The sequence below is a fragment of the Bos grunniens genome, chromosome 20 (assembly GCF_055505025.1).
Source record: "Bos grunniens cultivar Pamir isolate PY7600 chromosome 20, Bosgru_T2T1.0, whole genome shotgun sequence".
NCBI classification, from domain to species: domain Eukaryota; kingdom Metazoa; phylum Chordata; class Mammalia; order Artiodactyla; family Bovidae; genus Bos; species Bos grunniens.
Genome location: NC_141184.1, coordinates 30537385 through 30560211, shown reverse-complemented (window position 1 = coordinate 30560211; position 22827 = coordinate 30537385). Strand labels below are relative to the sequence as shown.

Here is a 22827-nt window from a genome sequence, read left to right as displayed (position 1 = left end):
GCTCAGTGTCACACCTGCCATTTGATTTAAAGAGGGATATTGGATGCAGAGTCTGGCATTTATTGTCCTTTGTGTGGCTGTTCTGTTTGTCTTTGTCTCTTCTAAAATTGAGCAGTGTTCACACTAGTTTTTAAATTGTTGGGTGGATTATATATTTTACATAACCATGTTTAATTTAAATTAATATATTCCCATTAACTTTTAATCATAAAATAGTGTGGACACAGCGTGTCTTCTAACTGGTGATTAACCCCTTAAAATTCATAAAATACCTCTTGTAGGGTAAGAATTTGCTTTTTTTTTTTTTAATTAATTTTTGTTTTGTTAACTGGGTATTAGGAAGCAAGTATGATTTTAGTACAATATATCTAAGGGGTTAATCCACTTGAAATATAGAATGGGTGCAAAAATCCACACTCTAAATTTGACAGACATTTCCTACTTATAGCTCTTAATTTGTTTTTAAATTGCAATAGGTGTCTTGGCATCTTTGAAATTGTATCATTAATTTAAATTTCCAAAGTTACAAATGTTTGTGTGCAAAAAGAAAACTTTTCTTATATTGGAAGAAATTAAAACATGAATTAACATTAAAATTCAGAAACTTCTTTAGAGATTGCACATTATCACCTATTTGCATTTTAGCTTTAGCAAATAACATAAATAAATAAGGGACATGGAAAGGGTTCTTCAGCCTGTTCTATAACCTTGCTTTGGGGAGTGGTTTTTTGTTGTTGTTTCTTTTTTTAGTTCTTCAATTAGCTCTGCTTCCCGGTGTCCTTTTTCCTTCTTTCAGAATAGCCCATTTCTTAACTATGTTCACTATATTTTTGGATTCAGTAGTTGATCTTGCAGATTTTGAGGTTATTTATTGGTTTTTTAAAAATTACTAGTATTTCTGACTTGCTACTCTCTTTTTAGTGCCCAGGTTCCTCTTTCAGTGGCATTTTCAGAATGCCACACAGTGTTTTTTGAGTATCTGTAAATCTCCCTTCTAATATGTTCTCTGAAAATCCATGCCATCTGATTATTTAAGGAGTAAGAACTAAGCAAAGAAAAGCCCAGACAAGGGATATAATTTTTTTATCACTTTAAAAATATGCTTTTTAATATATCTTCTACTCAAAATAAGGACAAGTATCTCTTAAGATTTCTTAATGTTCATATAAAAATATACCATTAAATAACTTGCCCAGAGTTGCAGTGGTACTCTTAAAACTATCCTTCATGTGTTCTTTTATCATATATTTCATTGTTTGTCTCATATTCATTTGGTACCCTCAATGATTTATTAAATCTTATACTAAATGTGCTTTAATTTGGGTGCTTTCTATCTAGAAGGCTGCTAAATTCAATAAATTACTTGCCTAGCATGTTATTTTCCTATATTTAGAAAATTTTTAAATATCACCAAGAATTGTGAATTAGATTGGTTTAGTTATGAATAGTTTGATTAGCAACTTTTATATACATTTTACCTATATGTTTAGATGAATGTAAGCTGGCCCTCCAACTAGTTTTATTAATATAAAGTTAACTTTTTGCCCTGATTTAGGTTCAGATTTTCTTCTCAAGTTTTATATAACTCATTTATATTTTAATATAATAATTGATTAAAATCAGTTATTATAAACTCTATAACTTAAAAGATTCTGCATATTTGTCATCAAACCATTCTGCTTACTGTATCTGTTCTATTTCTATACTTACTCTGTTTAACCATGCTAGTTCCTGTTGCCCTTCTCTACTTCACTCATTGTTTCTCTCCAATTATTCTTTCTTTGGAATACTTTATGGGAACTGAATTTTAAAGGGCATTTCGTATTCCTTTACAACTAAAGTTCTCTTGTGGAAGAGAAATCATTGAACTCCTAGAAATGCCTGTTTTTGACTCCTTATTTTTTCTGTGATTATTACTGCATTGATCATCCCATATTTATCATTAGTTCTTTGACATTTTAGTCCCAAAATAACCTGTGACCATTTAAAATACTGAACAAAAGGATAGTTTACTGTACATTCTCATTTATTAAGGTGGATTTTTGTGTTCCCTCTTGTTGTCTTTGTGCTGGTGCGCTGTATCCAGTAATCCTTCCTTTTGATTTTCTTTTGGTGGGGTAGGGTTTATATTTGTAGAAATTACTTATTGTATTTCTAAATTAAAGAATTCTTGATCTTCATATTAGATTTATGTAAATTTGTTAAATAACTTCCTGGGTTACATTAAAGTGCTGACAAAACCCTCAAATGGCTCGTGTGACACTGATGCTACTTTAAGGAAGTGTCTTGCTCACCTGGTCAAACACCCATTCCTCACTGCATTTTGCCAATTCAATCCATTTTAGATGTAACCTCGGGTATGGTGAAAGACCCACCGGACGTCTTGGACAGGCAAAAATGCCTTGACGCTCTGGCTGCTCTACGCCACGCTAAGTGGTTCCAGGTTCGGAACATCATTTTACTTTTTTCTTGTAGCCTTATGAGAGAGTAGTTCAGTACAACATGTTTAACTGTGTTTAAACATTTCAAAAGATTGCCCAAGCAATACTATTTTAAATTAAATATCAGAAAATATGTTAACATAGAAAGCTGGGTATGAAGATCTGCATATTGCAGTTACTATTAATTTGACAATAAACTAGGATTTGGGGGGTGTTTTGTAGTTTGGGTTTTTTTATTTTTATTTTTAGTGGCCATATTTGAAGCTGACTTGTTCAGGAACATCACATGTTTGTGTATATATATTATATTCCATAAGGCTGCAGATTAACTTTGCTTTAAATAATGGAATATGTGTTTAAAGCTTTGTGTATAGTTTTAAGATTTTTTCCCCTCTTTCTCTTAAGTTAATAAGTGTAGGGAATGAAAGGTGAGGAAGCAGCTGTTTGGTTTAGTGACTTTGCAGTTATGCAAAGGCACAGAAAGGAAACCAAACAGATTTCCTTAATCTTTCAGTCCCTAGACAAACTTTTTAGCTCTTTACTTTTTCTTTAATTTCTAATGTAGGCAGACTTTTTTTTTTTAAGTTTACTGATTTAAATGAACACAGGTCAAGGTTCACAGGGGATCAAGAACAATTATTCTTGTATAATCTGTTTACTTTGACCTAAAATATCAGCTTTTAAATACTAATCCTGGCATAAAATATTGCTGTAAATGGCAGCTCATTGAATCCAATTTTAAGTGTGGTTATTTTTGTTTTATTTTTATCTGAGCTTCCATTGAACAGTGGTATTTTAACTTTTTTTTCATCAAGGGATATTTTTAATATTTCTAAGATTAATTCAGTTGATTTTTGTGTTGCTCTCAAGGCTAGAGCTAATGGTCTACAGTCCTGTGTGATTATCATACGTATTCTCCGGGACCTCTGTCAACGAGTTCCAACTTGGTCTGATTTTCCAAGCTGGGTAAGTAATATGTAACTGTATGTGAAAAATAAATATCTCAGAAATACTTCTGCAGTTTTTTATAGCCTCATCTTACATCTAATTATCAACTTTATTTCCATTTCCTAAATGGAGTTTTTTTCTTTTTCTCATGAGAAATTCTAGGGTCTTATCAGACTGTTTAACTTGCTGAGAATTATACTTGATTTTCTTTTTGAATTTTCCTTTTTTTTTTTTTACTCTTCACACAGTGTTTATTATTTTTATAGGTGCAGTTATTAGTTGTACATACATAAAGATACAAAGAAAATTTTAAATGAGCTATCAATCTCCCTATGCAGGATTTTGTTGATATTTTAACAATGTATAAGTAATTTTTAACATTTAAAAATATGTATTATCCAAAAAAATGCATAAAATTAGGAAATTCAAATAATGCAGAAAGGCACAAAATAAGAAGTGAAAGCCTTCTCATCATTTAAAGGCCAGTTATCATGGCACAATTTGTTGTGATTTTTTTCCAGGGAGGAGAAATGCATATATGCACGTCGTGTATATTCCTATTGTTTTATTTATGTACAGATATCTCTTTGATGTTGAAATATTTGAGTTCCTAAATAGCAAAAATTCAGATACAGAAGGATTCATTCAAAAGTATAACTGAACCTACAGATTCTAGAGTTGGGTTAGGGAGAATTGACTAGCCAGGGTTATCTTAATTCTGGGAGCTCTTTGAGAACGATATTGACTACTCGGTGTTTCCTTTGTATGGACGTGCCATATTTTATTTAACTGGTATCCGTTTGATGGACAGTTGCATTGTTTGCAGTCTTCTATTAAATTTTCATTGTATGGTAGTCACGCTTTTATGAGTATTATATATATGTGATGGCTAGGGTCAATTGCTATAGAATTCCAAGGTCAAAGAACATGTTTTGATTGTAACCAGGAAAGGTGGATCATTTAAAATTACCAAAAATTGTTGAACTTAGCATTTTCTTCACATCCTCACTAACTTTGGGTAAGATCACACTTCTTAACACATGTTAGGTAAAAAATGGAGTCTCATTTTTTTTTTTAATTTTAAGTGATTATTGGCATTTATAATTATTTTTCTCTTAACTGGTAGTTCCTGTTATTCATATTTCACATAATTTATAATTACTTTCTATAAGAAATTAGCACTTACCTATATTAAAATATTTTTTCCAGTTTTCATTTGCTTTTCAACTTAATAATTTTTGCTGTTTTATAAAAGGTTTAAAATTTTTACAAATTCTAATCCATTAGTGTTTTATGACTTAACAACTTTGTATTCTGTCTACAAAATACTCTCTCATGTTTTAGATTATAGATTATTCACACATGCTTTCTTCTAGAGCTTTTTCCCCCAATCAAGTTATGTTTATTACAGATGTTTGCTTACTTATTCCTGGAAGGATATATTCTGTATTACAACAGGAGTTGTCTCTCAGTAGTGAGAAGTGGGCTTAGGTTAGAGATCTGTAATGTTTGGATTTTACTAGGATAAAATATACATACATTACTTGTATAATTATAAGTTAATTTGAAAATCATAAATGGACTAGAGGTAGATCCAGCAATATGTCTTTACAGACCAATTATCAATTACTCCAATACCATTTAGCATTTTATTTAGTAGTGATGTTCATTCTCCCAACCTCCATTTTGAAATATCACCATTATCATAAACCAGTGGTTCTCAACCACATTTCAGTTTTGCCCCCAGGGGACATTTGGTAATGTTTGGAGATATTTTTGGATGTCGATACTAGTTATCGATAGCACTGAGGAAGAGAAACCCTTTGTTAAACCAAAGTTCCTTTGTTGCAGGCCTGTTTCTACAGTAGTCTTTCATTCCTCAATCTTCTCTATTAAACTCTTTTTTCTATTTATTTTTTACATATTTCTTTAACTGGTTGCATCGAGTCTAGTCATGGCACATGGAATCTGCCTTGTGTCCTGTGGGATCTTTCCTTGCGGTACATGGACTCTAGTGGTGATGCACAGGCTCCAGAGTGCTTGAGCTTCGATAGTTGCAGTTCGTGGGCTTAGTTCTCCCGCAGCATGTGGCATCTTAGTTCCCTAACCAGAGATTGGACCAATGTCCCCTGCATTGCAAAGTGGATTCTTAACCTCTAGACCACCAAAGAAGTCCTTAATCTCTTTTAATTTTTAAAACTTCATAGTGTGTTTTAAAATTCTGATGTCCTTTTCATCAGAGTTTCCCCCTCTCCGTTCTCTGCTGCTCATTATAAAGACCATCTTGCACTGTTTGGGGGTTTTGTTTTTGGTTTGGTTTTGTTTTGTTTTAAGTGTGTTTTGTTTTGTTTTGGTTTTCTCATGTTCTTTTTCCAAAAGAACTTGACTGCCATTTTGTTCAGTTTAATGAACTCCAGGGTTCTTTTAATTATTTTTAAGTAGTACTGTATTGAATTAATAGATAATTGATAGAATATCATCACTTTTGCAGTGACAATAAAGAAAGTTTTGTGTTTTATTTTTGTCTTCTTATTAGATTTGCACTAACTCTATAAAAATTAATTAAGAACTTTTGTTCTTTAAACTCTGAAACAGTTTTTAGGATCATCAAAAATACTGTTTTTTGAACATTTGTAAAATTCATTTGACATTATCAGTTCCCAGTCCCTTATAAAGAGGGTAGCGCTTTCTTGATTTCTTTTATTGTGAGTAACTGTTTTGTTTAATTTTTCCTTCTCCTGGAGTTAATTTTGGCAACTTTTCCTAGAAAAATTGACCCATTCAACCAGATACTCAAAACTTTTATGTAATAGAGTTCTGTGCCCTTAAAGTTTTAAAAATGCCTATTATAGCATCTTTATTGTTTTAATTCTCTGATTGATTAGTCAGTAATAGCAGGTGCAGTATTGGAGCAAAATAACCAATGGGTGTTTCAGTATTTACTTGTGATGAAAATTCAATGAATTATTGATAGATTTTTAATATACAAATGTATGTGCATTATATAACTTAAACTTTTTTTAATATATAAAAATACAAGCATTCTATATTATCATTTTACTTCCTGCTTCTTTCAGCTTCAGTCCATGCAACCCAGGTGTCCTTGAGACTCTTTCTGTTATAGTATGTCTAAGCTTCAGTACTTTTGAGACTGGACTCTCAGGCCACTTCTCAGCTATTCTTGAAGTCTGAAAGTCTCACTGCAGATGGCCCTTTATCCTTCACCTTGCTTTTTCTCTTCATCAGAGAGAGCCATAAACTTCAAGGGACCCTCTCTGCTTTGAGGGTGCAGAGCTTTAAGAACTGAGTGGAAAGAGAGGATGCACAGGTCAAAGGAACTGGGGGAACATGGGCCATGGCAGAGTGATGATGGACGAATCAGGGAGGGCAAAGAAAGCTGCTGGCCAGTCTTTGAAATCATGTACATATAACATAAAATACCAGTATTTTGGTAGTTTAAAGCACACCAAAATGTCAGTACTTTGACATTTAAATAGCTCTCAACATTATATCCTTTCAGTTCAGTTCAGTCGCTCAGTCGTGTCCGACTCTTTGCAAGCCCATGAATCGCAGCACGCCAGGCCTCCCTGTCCATCACCAACTCCCGGAGTTCACTCAGACTCACGTCCATCAAGTCAGTGATGCCATCCAGCCATCTCATCCTCTGTCGTCCCCTTCTCCTCCTGCCCCCAATCCCTCCCAGCATCAGAGTCTTTTCCAGTGAGTCAACTCTTCACATGAGGTGGCCAAAGTACTGGAGTTTCAGCTTCAGCATCATTCCTTCCAAAGAAATCCCAGGGCTGATCTCCTTCAGAATGGACTGGTTGGATCTCCTTGCAGTCCAAGAGACTCTCAAGAGTCTTCTCCAACACCACAGTTCAAAAGCATCAATTCTTCAGCATTCAGCCTTCTTCACAGTCCAACTCTCACATCCATACATGTGTACAACATAGTAATTCCATATTTTAATACATTATGAAATGATTATTGCAGTAAAACCAATTACTACAATATTGTTGATGATATTCCCTATGTGCGCTTATATACCTGTGACTTTCTTATCTAAAAGCTGGAAGCTTAATGTCTAAATCCCCTTAATATATTTCAGCTATACTGCACCCTCCTAAACTCATTTTTATTAGCATTTATCTGGTGTGTTTCTGCTATTTTTCTATCCTTTGCCATAATTCTTATCCTTTTCTTGTTCTTTTTTATGTGTGAATATGTTTCTCTTCTGATTATTTAGACAATTAGTTGTTGACCTTATAGTTTTATATGGTATTTTCATTGCATCTGTTTAACAATTTTAGATAATGTCTGTTAACCTCTCATCTATAAAAGCTGAGAAAATGATCACTTCCTCCTCCTCCTCCTCCTATCCTCTTGGGTTTTTGTTAGTATTTTCTTTTTTTTTTTCATTTGTTTCATTCATTCATTTATTTTAATGTGTCAAAACCTGTTTCTTGATTTATCTGTTTTACTCAGTGAATGCTGATTCCACTTAGAAAACAGGAAAGTTTACACTTAATGCTTTTTTAAATCTTAAAGGTTTAAAAATAACTACATTTACCTTATGTGTCAGTATATTCCCTTTGATTATTTAATGGTCTGTATTTAAATGCTTTGGTGCCAGCCACTAGGGCTTTACTGGGGTTTCCTCTTTTTATTTCTTGGTTGACTGCATTTTATCATCATGTAGTTTTTATCAAAAAGTGTTTTAAGTTTTTAAAATTTCTTTCATGTTTGAGAATCTTTGCCAATTACCATTACTTTATTGAAAAATGTATTGTTAGGTCGCAATTTTTTCTCCTCCCTTTATTGGTATTGCTCCATTATCTTTCAGCATTGAGTATTGCTAAATCTAGTTTATGTTAATCACTTAGTCATGGGGTCACCAACTCTGTGACCCCATGGACTGTAGCCCTCCTAGCTCCTCTGCCCATGGAATTCCCTAGTCAAGAATCCTCAAGTGGTTAACCATTCTCTTCTCCAGGGGATCTTCCTGATCCAGGGATTGAACCTAGGTCTCCAGCATTTTGTGCAGATTCTTCACCATCTGAGCCACCATAAGTCCAGCCTATTTTTCTTGCCTTTACCTTTTCTGCAGGTTGCTAAAAAATTCTGTCTTTATCCTTGAATTTTAGTAACTTAACCAAATTATGTCCTGGAATCTGTTGTTAGTGTCATCATTTCATTGGAATCTTTGTCTGCACATTTGACAAATGATTAATATGATCCTCTATTTTCAGTTCACTTCAGTTGCTCAGTCGTGTATGACTCTTTGCGACCCCATGAATTGCAGCACGCCAGGCCTCCCTGTCCATCACCAACTCCCGGAGCTTACTCTAACTCATGTCCATAGAGTTGGTGATGCCATCCAACCATCTCATCCTCTGTTGTCCACTTCTCCTCCTGCCCCCAATCCCTCCCAGCATCAGAGTCTTTTCCAATGAGTCAACTCTTCGGCATGAGGTAGCCAAAGTATTGGAGTTTCAGCTTCAGCATCAGTCCTTCCAGTGAATACCCAGGACTGATTTCCTTTAGGATGGACTGGTTGGATCTCCTTGCAGTCCAAGGGACTCTCAAGAGTCTTCTCCAACTCCACAGTTCAAAAGCATCAGTTCTTCAGCGCTCAGCTTTCTTCACAGTCCAACTTTCACATCCATACATGACCACTGGAAAAACCATAGCCTTGACTAGACAGAGTTTTGTTGGCAAAGTAATGTCTCTGCTTTTGAATATGCTATCTAGCACCACTTACCCTTATATTGGATTCCCTTTGTCCCATATATTTATTATCTTTGTGATTGTTTTAATCTTTGTTCTCTTTCCTCTTTTGTCCCCTGTTACTGTTTTTTTGGTGATAATTTAGTTTTCACCCATGTCCCAGTATTTACTATTTATAATTCATTTATTAGTTTTATAGTAATGTTCAGTTTGCTTAATTAGCTCTGCAGTCTTCCTTTTCATCTCAACCTTGAGGTTTTAATTTTATTGGTTTTTTTATTTATCAAGTTCTCTATAACTCAAAATGTTGACAGTTGTATCTTTATTCCCTTAAATTAAGATTCTTCCAGAATAAATTATTTTCTAAGTAAATATTATTTTTTAAATAATAAAAATTTGATTCACAGCAAAACTGAGCAGAAAGTACAGAGTTCTCACATACCGTCTGTCCTTACACATACAAAATCTCCCTCTCAATATATGCACCAGATTGATACATTTATTACAAGCAATGACTTAACAGTATCATTCAAAGTCCATCAGTTCAGTTTAGTCGTTCAATTGTGTCCAACTCTTTGCAGCCCCATGGACTGCAGCACGCCAGGCCTCCCTGTCCATCACCAACTCCCAGAGTTTACTCAAACTCGTGTCCATTGAGTCAGTGATGCCATCCAGCCATCTCTGTCATCCCCTTCTCCTCCTGCCTTCAGTCTTTCCCAGCATCAGTGTCTTTTCCAATGAGTCAGCTCTTTGCATCAGGTGGCCAAAGTATTGGAGGTTCAGCTACAACATCAGTCCTTCCAATGAATAATCAGGACTGATTTCCTTTAGGATGGACTAGTTGGATCTCCTTGCAGTCCAAGGGACTCTCAAAGTCCATAGGAAGTACATTTCACTCTGTGTTCCACCCAAATGCAAAGATATCACGCCTGGTTTGTTTTAGTTTTTTTCATTTCTTTAGGGCTTAGCATTGTCAGTTCCATTTCCAAGTCATCCTTTGATACTAAAACGTGCAAACAAGAACTGTCTTAGTTTATTCACACCTTTTAAAATACTTCTATTTCTTCCCGCATGAGCTCTGCTTTGAGGATTGCTTATGGAAAGGAGTAGTGTTTGGCTTTCTCTCTTGGCATGTATTCTTTTTTTTTTTTTGGATGCCCCATGTAAAGAACTTAGTTCCTCGGCCAGGTATTTGAACCCAGGCCCCAGCAATGAAAGCACTGAGTCCTAACTACAGGACTGCCAGGGAGTTTCTAGACATGGGCTTTCTCTCTTCTGTTCCCTAATTCAATGTGCTGTGGTAGTCTTTGAGGTAGATTCCCTTTAGGCTTCAGATTTCAAACCCACAGTGACCTCCTAGAGCCTTTGCCTGTGCAGAATTTGCTGTTTTTTTCCTGAAACTCTTCACCATCTCCTTTCAAAAACACCTTTCTGTTTACCTGAATCAGAAGAAGGTTTGGGGTGTGTGAAGCCACTTTGGGAAACTTCATTGAGAGTTCACAGCAGTCTTTGATATTAATTTTCCCTGTTTCTTACTCCTTCGAAAGAGCTTATTTTTTTTGTTGTTTGTTTTATCTGCATGTTAGTCAAGTCTCTATTTATTATTAGAGATAATTAGATGTGGATAATTGGAATTCTACTCTTCCCTACCTGTCTTCGGCAAAGAGCCTTCAAAACTGATGAATTCTGTTGCTTTTCCTTTCTCTTTTTGGATGAAAGGTGATTATTTTTAGAAAAATTTCTTTGCCTCAGGCTGCCCGCAACATGACTTGTTCTTACTTTCTGAGTTGAGAGAGTTCTGGTGAAATTTTTGGATTTTTTTTTTTCCCCACTCAACTGCCAACCCCTTCCCCATTATCTTCTAAAGAGCCAGTTAGGGAAGTATAAATGGAGAGTTGCCCAAGGCCACTCACTTTCTTAGAAATACTCTTTCACTGGCCTTTTCCTCCATTTAATTGAAGCCATTTTATATTTATTTGGGTGGTGGTAGTGTGCTTCATACATATTTCTTTAATCATAGCCAGGTTTGGGGGGCAAGAGATCTTGAGATTTGGCTTTGTACTGTCACCTTAAGCAGAGAGTAACTTTTCTTCTTGGTTTGCATGAAAGAAATTTGAAGTTCTTGTGAACTTGATCTTCAATTTTGTTTAGCCTTCAGATTACTTATTGAATAAATCTAAGTCCTACCACCTGCCTTTAGTGTTTACCACTACAGTGAGTACAGCAAATAATATACTGCCTTCAAATTAGTTCTTCTTTTGTCCTAAATCTATAGTGATAAGAAAGTATAGGTAAAATTCTCTTGCAAGGTTGATCTGACTTAAGAATTGCTGTGTAGAATAGAAACCTCCTTTAGATTAGTATACCTTTAGAATGGTATACCTGCTGTAAATTGCAGAAAGGCATTTTTTTAGTAAAAAGTGTTTTAATGTTTATTGTATATTTTATTTTTTAAATCTATATTAAGCTAAGGAATATTTTATGAAAGAGAATCATCTGTCATGGATGAACCTCCGAAACATGCTGAGTGAAGGAAGCCAGACACAAAAAATTATACATTATATGATGGCATTTGTATAAAATATCCAGAATAGCAGATCCAGATAGATAGAATGCAGGTTGGCGGTTGCCTGAGGCTTAGAGAATGAGAGAACGAGGAGAAACTGCATGATGGGCCGGGGGTTTTACTTTGGAGTAGTAGAAATGTTTTGAACTAGATAGAGGTGGCTGTTATTCAGCATATTAGTAAGTGTACTAAATGCCACGGAAGTGTTCACGTTAAAATAGTTAACTTTATATTATATGAATTTTATCTTTCTTTATTTAAAAAAAAAAAAAGAATTATCTGTGAAATGAGATAGTCCCCAAAGAAGAGGCTGAGAGGCCATAATTGTTCTTTTTGTTCATACAGCAGTTAAAATATGTGCTCCACATATCTTTTCACGTATTTTTTTTCACGTGTTAGTCGCTTTGTTGTGTCCAAGTCTTTGCAACCCCATGGACTGTAACTCCCAGGCCTCTCTGTTCATGGAATTCTCTAGGCAGGAATACTGGAGTGGGTGGCCATTCCCTTTGCCAAGTGATCTTCCTGACCCAGAGATCAAACCCACTCTCCTGTATTGCAGCCAGATTCTTTACCATCTGAACCACCTGGAAAACCCTATATATACATATTTTTTTTGGAAGAGTGTATTAGATTTTAGTGATGATGACTTGTAGTGAGAGAGCTCCTGTCAGTTTTAGAACCAGTGAGGAGATTCTAAATGATAAATGGTAGAACACTGACATCACAGGGCAAATAACTTTCTTTTCGCTTGCAGGAGTAAGTTACTACTGTTAAAGATGGGAAGGAAGAATATATACCACATGAATGTTTCCCTAAAGCAAATATTGCAATCCTGGATTTCATGTCACTTAACATATAATATTTAAGAGAGTGTTTCTTTTTTAAGTAACTTTTGCCATCAGAATCCTTTATATTATTGCCTAAGTAATCATTTCCCTTGTTTGATTCTGTTTGTCTTTGTTGTTGTCCTTTTACTTTTTTTTGTCCTTTTACTTTTGAATGCATGCATTTAAGAGTATATAAACCTCCTATGTTCTGCTTTTGTTGCTTGCCTAACCGTGGACATCTGCTTGGAGACCAGCCATGTTCCATAGAAAATTAACATTTTTAAATTGCTTGCTTCACAGCAAATGATCTCAGAAGGCAGACAGTTGACTTAGTTTTACTGTGATTCAATATATGGACTTTGTGTTCCATAAATACTCATTTCTTTCTTGGTTCTTATTTAGTTTCTACTTTAATACATAAGTATAAATTATATATTCCCACTAGAGGTCAGTCAATAAGCAGGTTTTTAAAAAGCATTGAATTACCTTTAATATTTTTGTATCTTGACATAGCTATATTCTGGGGCTTCCCAGGTGGTGCTAGTAGTTAAAAAAGCCCACCTGCCAATGCAGGAGACTTAAGAGACTCAGGTTCAGTCCCTGGGTCAGAAAGATCCCCTGGAGGAGGGCATGACAACCCACTCCAGTAATCTTGACTGGAGAATCCCATGGACAGAGGAGCCTGGCAGGCTACAGTCCTTTAGGGTTGCAGAGTTGGACATGACTGAGCACTTAGTATGCATGCACCTGTATTATAGCTGATTATTGAATATTTGTTTTTCCCTTAACATTCTCTAAAAGTACTTATATAAATTTGAGGTGTTTTTGGAAAGGAACATATTTTAAGACATCAATTTTGTATTTTAGTAACTTGTTAATTACAACCCTTGATTTCTTTAATTAACAGGATTATTTTCACATTTCTTTCCAAAAGTATTCTGATCATAGGTACTTACTAAGTATTTTCTATATGCCAGCCATTTATGCTAGGCAAAGGGATTCCATAAATGACAATTGACAATCCTTATTTTCAAAGATTCCAGTCTTTTGGACATCTTGAAATAATACTTGTCTGGACAGGAAAAGTGTTTAATATGCATTCATAGAGTCGCCTAGATAACTGAAGCTGATGCCTTAAAATACTAAAATTTTTAAATGAAGACCCTTTAAGGGTCTTGTGTCTTGAACAATTTTAAATGTCTTGAACAACTTCCTACGTTCTTCAGCTTAATTAGACTGAACCATCTTAATTTTTTTTGTTGCAATTTACATTTATCGTTATTGACACCTGTTTTTCTCAGATTTTTTTAAACTTCATGCTCCTTCTAGCTGTCATCTTTTTTTTTTTTTTTTTGCTTTTTATGTGTACTCTCTCTTCAGATTCGTATCTCTCTTACAACTTATTCCTAATTTGTTTGGAACTAAAACCTCCACATGTCCAATCTTTTAAGAATTATTCTTACTTAAAAGATGCGAGTAATGGCCTTGGGGTGAGTAGGTGGATGTGGTTTTTACCTCTAATTAAATCTATGAGTTTTTTAAGTACACAACTAAAAATGGATCCTCAGTGTTTTAAACTTCATTATCATTTTAAGGGTTTCATTCTAGTTTCAATCTGTTTAGTTTCTTTGAATTGTTACTGGTGATTTTATTTAAAATTTGAGTAAAAGCTGCAATGTGGATAAACCTTAAACATAATGCTAAGTAAAAGAAACCAGACACATAAAGTGACTTATTATATGGCTCCATTTGTATGAAATGTTTAGAAAATGCAAATCTATAGAAATAGAAAGTGGTTTATTGGTTGCCAGGGGCTGAGGAAAGAGAATGGAGAATGGCTACTAGTAGGTGTGGAGTTTCTTTGGAGGTGATAAAATGTTTTGGAATTAGAGAATGGTTATGGTTGAACAACTTTGTAAATGTACTAAAACCCACTGAATTGTACATTATATCTCAATTTTTAGAATCTAAATGGAAGCAGATCTTTCTAATAAACTCTTCAAAATGCTTTCTGGATCTAAATCCATACTTCTTTTTTTTCTTCATTGGTTTTAACTGATTTTGAGTCTCTAATTTACCGTGAAAGTATAATTTATATTTTCTTTAAGGATAATAGAAGTACAGTTGTATGTTAAATGAAAATTTAGATAATTGTTCTTAAAGGAAAAATAAAAGTCATCTTGGTAGAATATGGTCTTGCTATAACTCTTCAGTATTATCGGTATGTAGGCATTAAAGAACAAGTATATGTGAGCCCTACATATCTAAAGAATTTTAAGGACTGTCATATTTTAATAGAAAAGGATAGCAGTAACTGAAAATCCAAAACAACCCATTAATCTATTTTTCTTCATTAAGCACACATTACAAAATAATTTTTAAGATATAAATTATATATTGCCTTATTTTGTTTTCGTTATTTTTAATTTTATATTACATGTAATTTTTATTTTCTGATTTTGTGACTTGTTCAGTGTGATTTTTTTCAATCTTTAAAATGTTTTTTGTTAATAATTTTACTTATTTTTGGCTCTACTGGATCTTCATTGCTGTGCGGACTTTGCTCTAGTTGAGGCGAGCGGGGGCTTCTCTTCAGTTGTGATGCACAGGCTTCTTCTCATTGTGATGGCTTCTCCTGTTGCAGAGCACAGGCTCCAGGGCACTCGGGCTTGAGCAGTTGTGGCACTTGGGCTCAGTAGTTGAAGCTCCCAGACTCTAGAGCACAGTCTCAATAGTGTGGCACACAGGCTTAGTTGCTCTGCAGCGTGAGGGATCCTCCTGGACCAGGGATCAACCCATGTTCCCTACATTGGCAGGTGGATTCTTCACCACCAAGCGATCAGGGAAGCCCCAACCTCTAAAAGTTTTAATGACAGTTTCATAATTATTTTGTCATTCTGAAAATGAATAATTCCTTTGGGCTGTAAGCTGTCAAACACATTTTTATGTTTTTGTTTTTAGGCAATGGAGTTACTAGTAGAGAAAGCAATCAGTAGTGCTTCTAGTCCTCAAAGCCCTGGAGATGCTCTGAGAAGAGTTTTTGAGTGCATTTCTTCAGGGATTATTCTTAAAGGTAAGTTTTACTTCATTTTTAATGTTTGTGTGTTTGATGGTTGAATGAGAATTATTCATTCTTCTACAAATGGATGATGATAATGCTTTATTCTGCCTATGGTGATTGCTGTAGGTAGTCCTGGACTTCTGGATCCTTGTGAGAAGGATCCCTTCGATACCTTGGCGACAATGACTGACCAGCAGCGTGAAGACATCACATCCAGCGCACAGGTACCATTGTGTTCCTAATCCCAGGGCTTTGTTTTATCACTTCCCTTACAGTTTTGGTTTTTTATAGTTGTCCTCTAGAAGAAATTACCATGTAGTATTCATTATTTCTGCTGCTTTAGTAAGTAAGCCCTTAGGATATAATTTAAACTAGATTTCATTAATCTTCAATTTTATTATATTAACTCTGTGTGTGTCCTGTATAAATATAAAAATACTGCAGTATTTTCAGTATCATTAAATCTAGTTGTTATATTGTATGTCAGGATCAGTAGAGCAACTATTCATGTCCTCTGGGTATACAGAAGTGATGTGCTGTTTGGTTTATGGAAATTTTTATAATGATTTAGCCTTTCCTGCCACTGAAAAGGCCAGCTAATATAGTAATTAAAAGTGTGGGCTCTGAAGTCTAGACTCCTGAGTTTAAATACCAGCTCTGCGTTTCATCTATAAGGGATAAGAGCAGTATCTGTCTCAAAGAAGATTGTTGGGAAGATTAAATAAATTAATCTTTCATTCAGTCTAAAACTTAAACAACTTTCCTTTTTTGACTCCAGAAGTGTACTAAGAGGAGAAATGTCTACCAACTATAAACAATAACAATCTAGTCTAAGGCAGTTACACTGGTTGGACTTAAGATTTTGTTCTGTTGTCTCTTCTGGCAAGGATAATTTGAGAGGTCAGGATTAAAATAAATTGTTAGATTAAAAGTAATTTGAGGAAGAGTCAGTAATAATAGAACATTATGAATATCTTACAGACTCACAAGATTTCCAATTTGTGTGTATTAAACAAGTTTTGTTTTAATTTCTTTGGGTTTAATTTTCTAGGGAAGATGACAGTTTACCATAAGTGGCTTTTTTTTCTTCATTGGTACTTAAGAAATTATTTTTTGGGTAAGAAGTAGGGCATTTGAAAACTAATAAGAGAATTCTTAGTTGGAAGGAAGGAAAGCTTTAATGTGACTTTGAAGAAAGTGGTCTGATTTTAGGAGGTAGTTAGAAGTGTCCTTGTTAAAAGTGAAGAAGTGAAAAGTCAGTGGAAAAAAAGGGAACCTCATACACTGTTGGTAGGAATAATAAGTTAGTGCAGCCACTGTGGAGAACAGTATGGAAGTTTTTTCAGAAAAACTAGAGCTGCTGCTGCTGCTGCTAAGTCGCTTCAGTCGTGTCCGACTCTGTGCGACCCCATAGACGGCAGCCCACCAGGCTCCCCCGTCCCTGGGATTCTCCAGGCAAGAACACTGGAGTGGGTTGCCATTTCCTTCTCCAGTGCGTGAAAGTGAGAAGTGAAAGTGAAGTCGCTAAGTCGTGTCCGACTCTTAGCGACCCCATGGACTGCAGCCCACCAGGCTCCTCCATCCATGGGATTTTCCAGGCAAGAGTACTAGAGTGGGGTGCCATTGCCTTCTCCGAAAACTAGAGCTACATGACCCAAAAATTTCTCCTAGGTGTATGGCCAGAAAACAAAACAAAAAACTTTAATTTGAAAAGATATACATACCCCAGTATTCATAGCAGTGTTATTTACAATGCCAAGATAAGGAAGCAACCTTAGTGTCCATCAGCAGATAAATGGATAAAGAAGATGTGGTGTATATATACAATGGAATACTACTCAGCCATAAAAAAGAATAGAATTTTTGCTATTTCCAGTACTATGGATAGACTTGGAGGGCATTGTGCTAAGTGAAGTTAAGTCAGAGAAAGACAGATACTGTGTATCACTTATGCTAAGTCACTTAAATTGTGTCTGACTCTTTGTAACCCCATGAACTGTAGCCCACCAGGCTCCTCTGTCCATGGGATTCTCCAGAGAAGAATACTGTAATAGGTTGCCACACCCTCCTCCAGGGTATCTTCCCGACCCAGGGATCAAACTCACATCTCTTTATGTTTCCTGCTTTGGCAGGCAGGTTCTTTACCACTAGTACCACCTAGAAAGCCCATCACATTTATTTGAAATGTAGAAAATACAGCAAACTAGTGAATATAACAAAAATGAAGCAGACTCACAGAACAAACTAGTGGTTACCATTGGGGAGAGGGGAGTGGGAAGGAGCAGTATTGGGGTAGGGAATTAAAAGGTACAAACCATTGCATATAAAATGAGCTATGAGAAACACTGGACTGGAAGAAACACAAGCTGGAATCAAGATTGCTGGGAGAAATATCAATAACCTCAGATACGCAAATGACACCACCCTTATGGCAGAAAGTGAAGAGGAACTCAAAAGCCTCTTGATGAAAGTGAAAGTGGAGAGTGAAAAAGTTGGCTTAAAGTTCAACATTCAGAAAACGAAGATCATGGCATCTGGTCCCACCACTTCATGGGAAATAGATGAGGAAACAGTGGAAACAGTGTCAGACTTTATTTTTGGGGGGCTCCAAAATCACTGCAGATGGTGACTGCAGCCATGAAATTAAAAGACGCTTACTCCTTGGAAGGAAAGTTATGACCAACCTAGATAGCATATTCAAAAGCAGAGACATTACTTTGCCAACAAAGGTTCGTCTAGTCAAGGCTATGGTTTTTCCTGTGGTCATGTATGGATGTGAGAGTTGGACTGTGAAGAAGGCTGAGCGCCAAAGAATTGATGCTTTTGAACTGTGGTGTTGGAGAAGAGTCTTGAGAGTCCCTTGGACTGCAAGGAGATCCAACCAGTCCATTCTGAAGGAGATCAGCCCTGGGATTTCTTTGGAAGGAATGATGCTAAAGCTGAAACTCCAGTACTTTGGCCACCTGATGCGAAGAGTTGACTCACTGGAAAAGACTCTGATGCTGGGAGGGACTGCGGGCAGGAGGAGAAGGGGACGACAGAGGAGGAGATGGCTGGATGGCATCACGGACTCAATGGACATGAGGCTGGGTGAACTCCGGGAGTTGGTGATGGACAGGGAGGCCTGGCATGCTGCAATTCATGGGGTCGCAAAGAGTTGGACACGACTGAGCAACTGAACTGAAGAATATATTTACAGCATAGGGAAATAGTCAGTATATTAATAATAACTAAATGTGTATAACCTTTAAAAATTATGAGTCACTGTATTGGACACCTGTTAATTATTTAATAATTGTACATCAACTATACTTCGATAAATAAAAGTGAGGAAGTTACGTATACTGCATCATTCCATCTATATAACATTAATGAACTAACAGAACAGATGAGTGATTCCCGGAGTTAGGGATAGGGGCGAGGATAGATGTGGCTAGTGAGAGTCTTGTGGTGATAGTATAGTGCCTTATGATGGTGGTTAATGCAAACCTGCACATTTGGTAAAGTTACATAGATCTGTATACATCACACATAAACCAAGTGTGTATATAACTGGTGAAATTTGAATAAGCTCTATGGATTGGACCTAGGTCAATTTCAGTTTCTTTCTTGATGGGCCATAGTGCCCATATTAATAATTCACTTTTTTCCTTTGTCTGGGACTTTTCTTCTTTTCCTTCCATAATATTTACCTTTGTTTTTGTATCTGTATTCTCTAGTGATCTTTTTCGAGTTGCTTCTGCAAGATGTAGCTTTTGTCATTTATTCTGATGCCTTCCTGTAAGTGTCCAATAGAGCAGCATATCTTTGAAAGGGCACATTTTAAGGTTATCTTCCCTCTCAAAAAAGGATTAAGTAAACTTTACATCTTCTTTGATGTTGTTTTTAAAAATTTCAAGATGAATTTGGGAATAATTTTAGTATCATCAAATTTCATTTGCTTTTAAATCATTTCCAATTATACATTAGAAATGTCTCTTGTTAGAATTTAGAGGTACATGCAAATCACATGCAGAGGAAGAGCTTACAGAGTGCTCACTCCAGCCTCAGATGCTACTGTGGTTTTCCTTACTGAACTAACTACTCTTCTATTTTGAAACCCCTAGTATGAGAATAGGCTGATGATCAGTAGCAATATTTCTGTAGTAAAAGTGTGTTACTATTCATTATTATGCAGCAGATAACTTTGGATATTTTCTTTAAATGTAGAAGAAAACCTTATTATGTTTTATCTTTCGGAAATACCTTTTTTTAAGTAACTCTAAATAAATACTGTCCTATTATGATAAATAATCCCTAGTTTCACCTCATAAATAGTAACATTATGCATAATTGCCAGAAAGTGGAAACATCCCAAGTGTCTATCACTTGATGGATGGGTAGGTAAACACATGTGATATATTCATACAGTGGAAAATTACTCGCCATTAAAAGGAATGAAGTGCTGATATGTACAAGGTAGATGAATCTTGAAAACCTTATGCTAAGTGGAAGAAGCCAGACACAAAAAGTCATATTGTGTGATTTTGTTTATATGAAATGTCCATAGTAGGCAAATCTATCTAGTTACAAAAGTAGATTAATAGTTGCAAGGGCCTCAGGGTAAAGGGATTGAGGAATGACTGCTATTGGGCCTTGGGGTTTTGGGGGGTGAGGGGAGGTTGGAACATTGAGAAGGTGATGAAAATGTTCTGGGATTAGAGAGTAGTTAATGTTGAAAAATTGTAAGTATACTAAAAAAAAAAAGCAACAACTGAATTGTACACTTTACAAAAACAAATCTTATATGGAATTATATCTCAAGAAGTAGTCTAAACAATTCTATTGAAGATTTAACCACATAGTGAAAGTTGCCTTTTAATCAAATGACTGTAGAATCTCCTTAAATATCCCTCAGAATATTGGGAAACTACGTCTCAAAATATCTTATGACACATGAGGTCTTGTGACATTGATGCCTAATGTATTCCTATATATATACATAGCCACAGTAGTGAAAAATCTTTTTTTAGTTCACTAACAAGTTGAAGAAGTATAATCCTCATTTTGTAAACCTGGGGAGGTGTGTGTTGGGAGGCACATGTGCCTGAGGATGAGCACATGGGCATCCATAGAAAAAGTTGCAAGATATGTGAATATGAACCAAAGAGAGGCTCATTTGATGAGTGAGATGCTTTTTTTCTTTGCTGTATACTGTCTTAGGATTTTTTTAATGAGCATAATAATTTTGTTGAATATTTTTTTAACTTACATTAAAAAAAAAAATAGCATGCACACAGAAAAGCCTGAAAATAAAAACTTCAGAACATACAGAGTCTTTCATTTATGAACCTTAATATTGTTTAAGGTGTTTCTTTCATTAAACATGCTTTTTTATATTGTTATGTTGGGCTATAAACCTAATAAGAATTAATATTGGTTCTTTAATTTGACTAAATACTCTTTTTGTTGCAGTTTGCATTGCGACTCCTTGCATTCCGCCAGATACACAAAGTTCTAGGCATGGATCCACTACCACAGATGAACCAGCGTTTTAACATCCACAACAACAGAAAACGAAGAAGGGATAGTGATGGAGTTGATGGATTTGAGGCTGAGGGGAAAAAAGACAAAAAAGATTATGATAACTTTTAAAAAGTTTCTGTAAATCTGCAGTGTTAAAAAACAACAGGTGCCCATTTGTTGGCTGTTTTTCATTCACAATGATGTCTACTTCGAAAAAATTATCGAGAATTTAAAGAATTTCATGGAAGAACCAAGTTTTTCTATGATACTAAAATCTTAATGTACAGTGTTAGGTATTATATGAATGGAAAGACACCCCCACCCCCACCCCGCAAAATTGTGTTCCAGCTTGGGGAATTACAATGGTTCTGATTTTTTCCCCGTTATTTTGGTTTTTATTTACTGGTTGCCCTAGCTCCCCCTATATTTGTGTCTTTTATTACCTAGTCCTATTAAATCTTTACTGTATTTAATGCAGTATTTGTGCTTCAGTTACTATGTGTATTTTGATATTTTTATTTAGAGTTTTGTTTGCTGTTTGATACTAGTTGTTACTTTGTGTTACAGATAACCTTTTCGCCTTCTTAATATTTTACAGCAGTACGTTTTTTTGTAACGTGAGACTGCAGAATTTTTTCCTTTTGTTATTCTTTATGTGATGGATTACAACACAAAAAGTTATCCTGCCATTTAAGTGCTCAGAACTAAATGTTTCTGCAGATCTTGTGGCATTTGTCTCTCTAGTGTGATATATAAAGGTGTAATTAAGACAGATTTCTGTTAATCTAATCAAGTTTGCTGTTAGTTGTGCATTAGCAGTATAAAAGCTAATATATAATATATGGTCTTGCAACAGTTTTAAAGCCTCTGCATAATTGATAATAAAAATGCATGACATTTTTGTTTTTAATAGACTTTTAAAATTTAATTTTAGGTTTGACACGTAGATCTTTGTACAGTTGACTTTTTGACATAGCAAGGCCAAAAATAACTTTCTGAATATTTTTTTCTTCTGCATAAGTGGAAAGGGCATTTTTCATATATAAGTGGGCTAACCAATATTTTCAAAGAACTTTATCATTGTGCAACTAACAACAATAACTAGCCCTTAATTATGAAGACAGTTCCTTATTGGTGTGTGTGTGAGATTACTCTAGCAACTATTACAGTATAACATTTGAATGATCCCTCCCCCTGCCCCTACATCCCATCACCCAGATAATTTACAGTTCTGTTAACAGTGAGGTTGATAAAGTATTACTGGAAAAAAAAACTTAAGATTATCTAAGAAAAAAACCAGAAAATTATTTGGTGTGGCCATCTTACATGCTTATGTGTCCTACAAAAAGCTAAATATTCTAGCAGTGGTGTAATGAAAAGTTACATCTTACTGTTAATATATGTATGCTCTGGTATACAGATGTCATTTTGTTGTCACAGCACTACAGTGAAATACACAAATAAAAACTTAAATTCATATAATGGCTTAAATGTATTATATGTTAGAATTGACATAAGTACTTCTGCTTTGAAATGACTTAATGTTTCCATAAAACCGTATTCAAATTTATTGGGTACTTACATCTTGTTATTCCTGACAAATGATACTTCTGGGCACATAATTTCCAGAAAAGTGTATAATTCAGTACCATATTGGTTCAGTTTCTTTCTTGGGCACAATCTTCCCCCAGACTCTTAGAGGAACAAGAGACTTGGGCTTTTCTTCCAAATTTGTGATACACTATCTTTGAT

At 35.2% G+C, this 22827-nt stretch overlaps 1 protein-coding gene across 5 annotated transcripts in view; it reads left to right on the top strand.

Moving 5' to 3' along the window:
* ZFR (zinc finger RNA binding protein) overlaps nucleotides 1–22557 on the top strand; it is an 83632-nt gene extending 61075 nt beyond the window's left edge. For 3 of the 5 annotated variants that reach the window (XM_086361313.1, XM_086361312.1, XM_086361311.1), the window contains 5 exons: nucleotides 2346–2443; nucleotides 3312–3407; nucleotides 15471–15582; nucleotides 15697–15794; nucleotides 21025–22557. In XM_086361313.1, coding sequence (XP_086217439.1) covers nucleotides 2346–2443; nucleotides 3312–3407; nucleotides 15471–15582; nucleotides 15697–15794; nucleotides 21025–21204 — 584 coding nt within the window. In that variant the 3' untranslated portion in view covers nucleotides 21205–22557. The remainder of the gene's footprint in view (nucleotides 1–2345; nucleotides 2444–3311; nucleotides 3408–15470; nucleotides 15583–15696; nucleotides 15795–21024) is intronic. The other 2 variants (XR_015148634.1, XR_015148633.1) reach the window with 1 other exon arrangement.
* The last annotated feature ends 270 nt before the right edge of the window (nucleotides 22558–22827 follow it).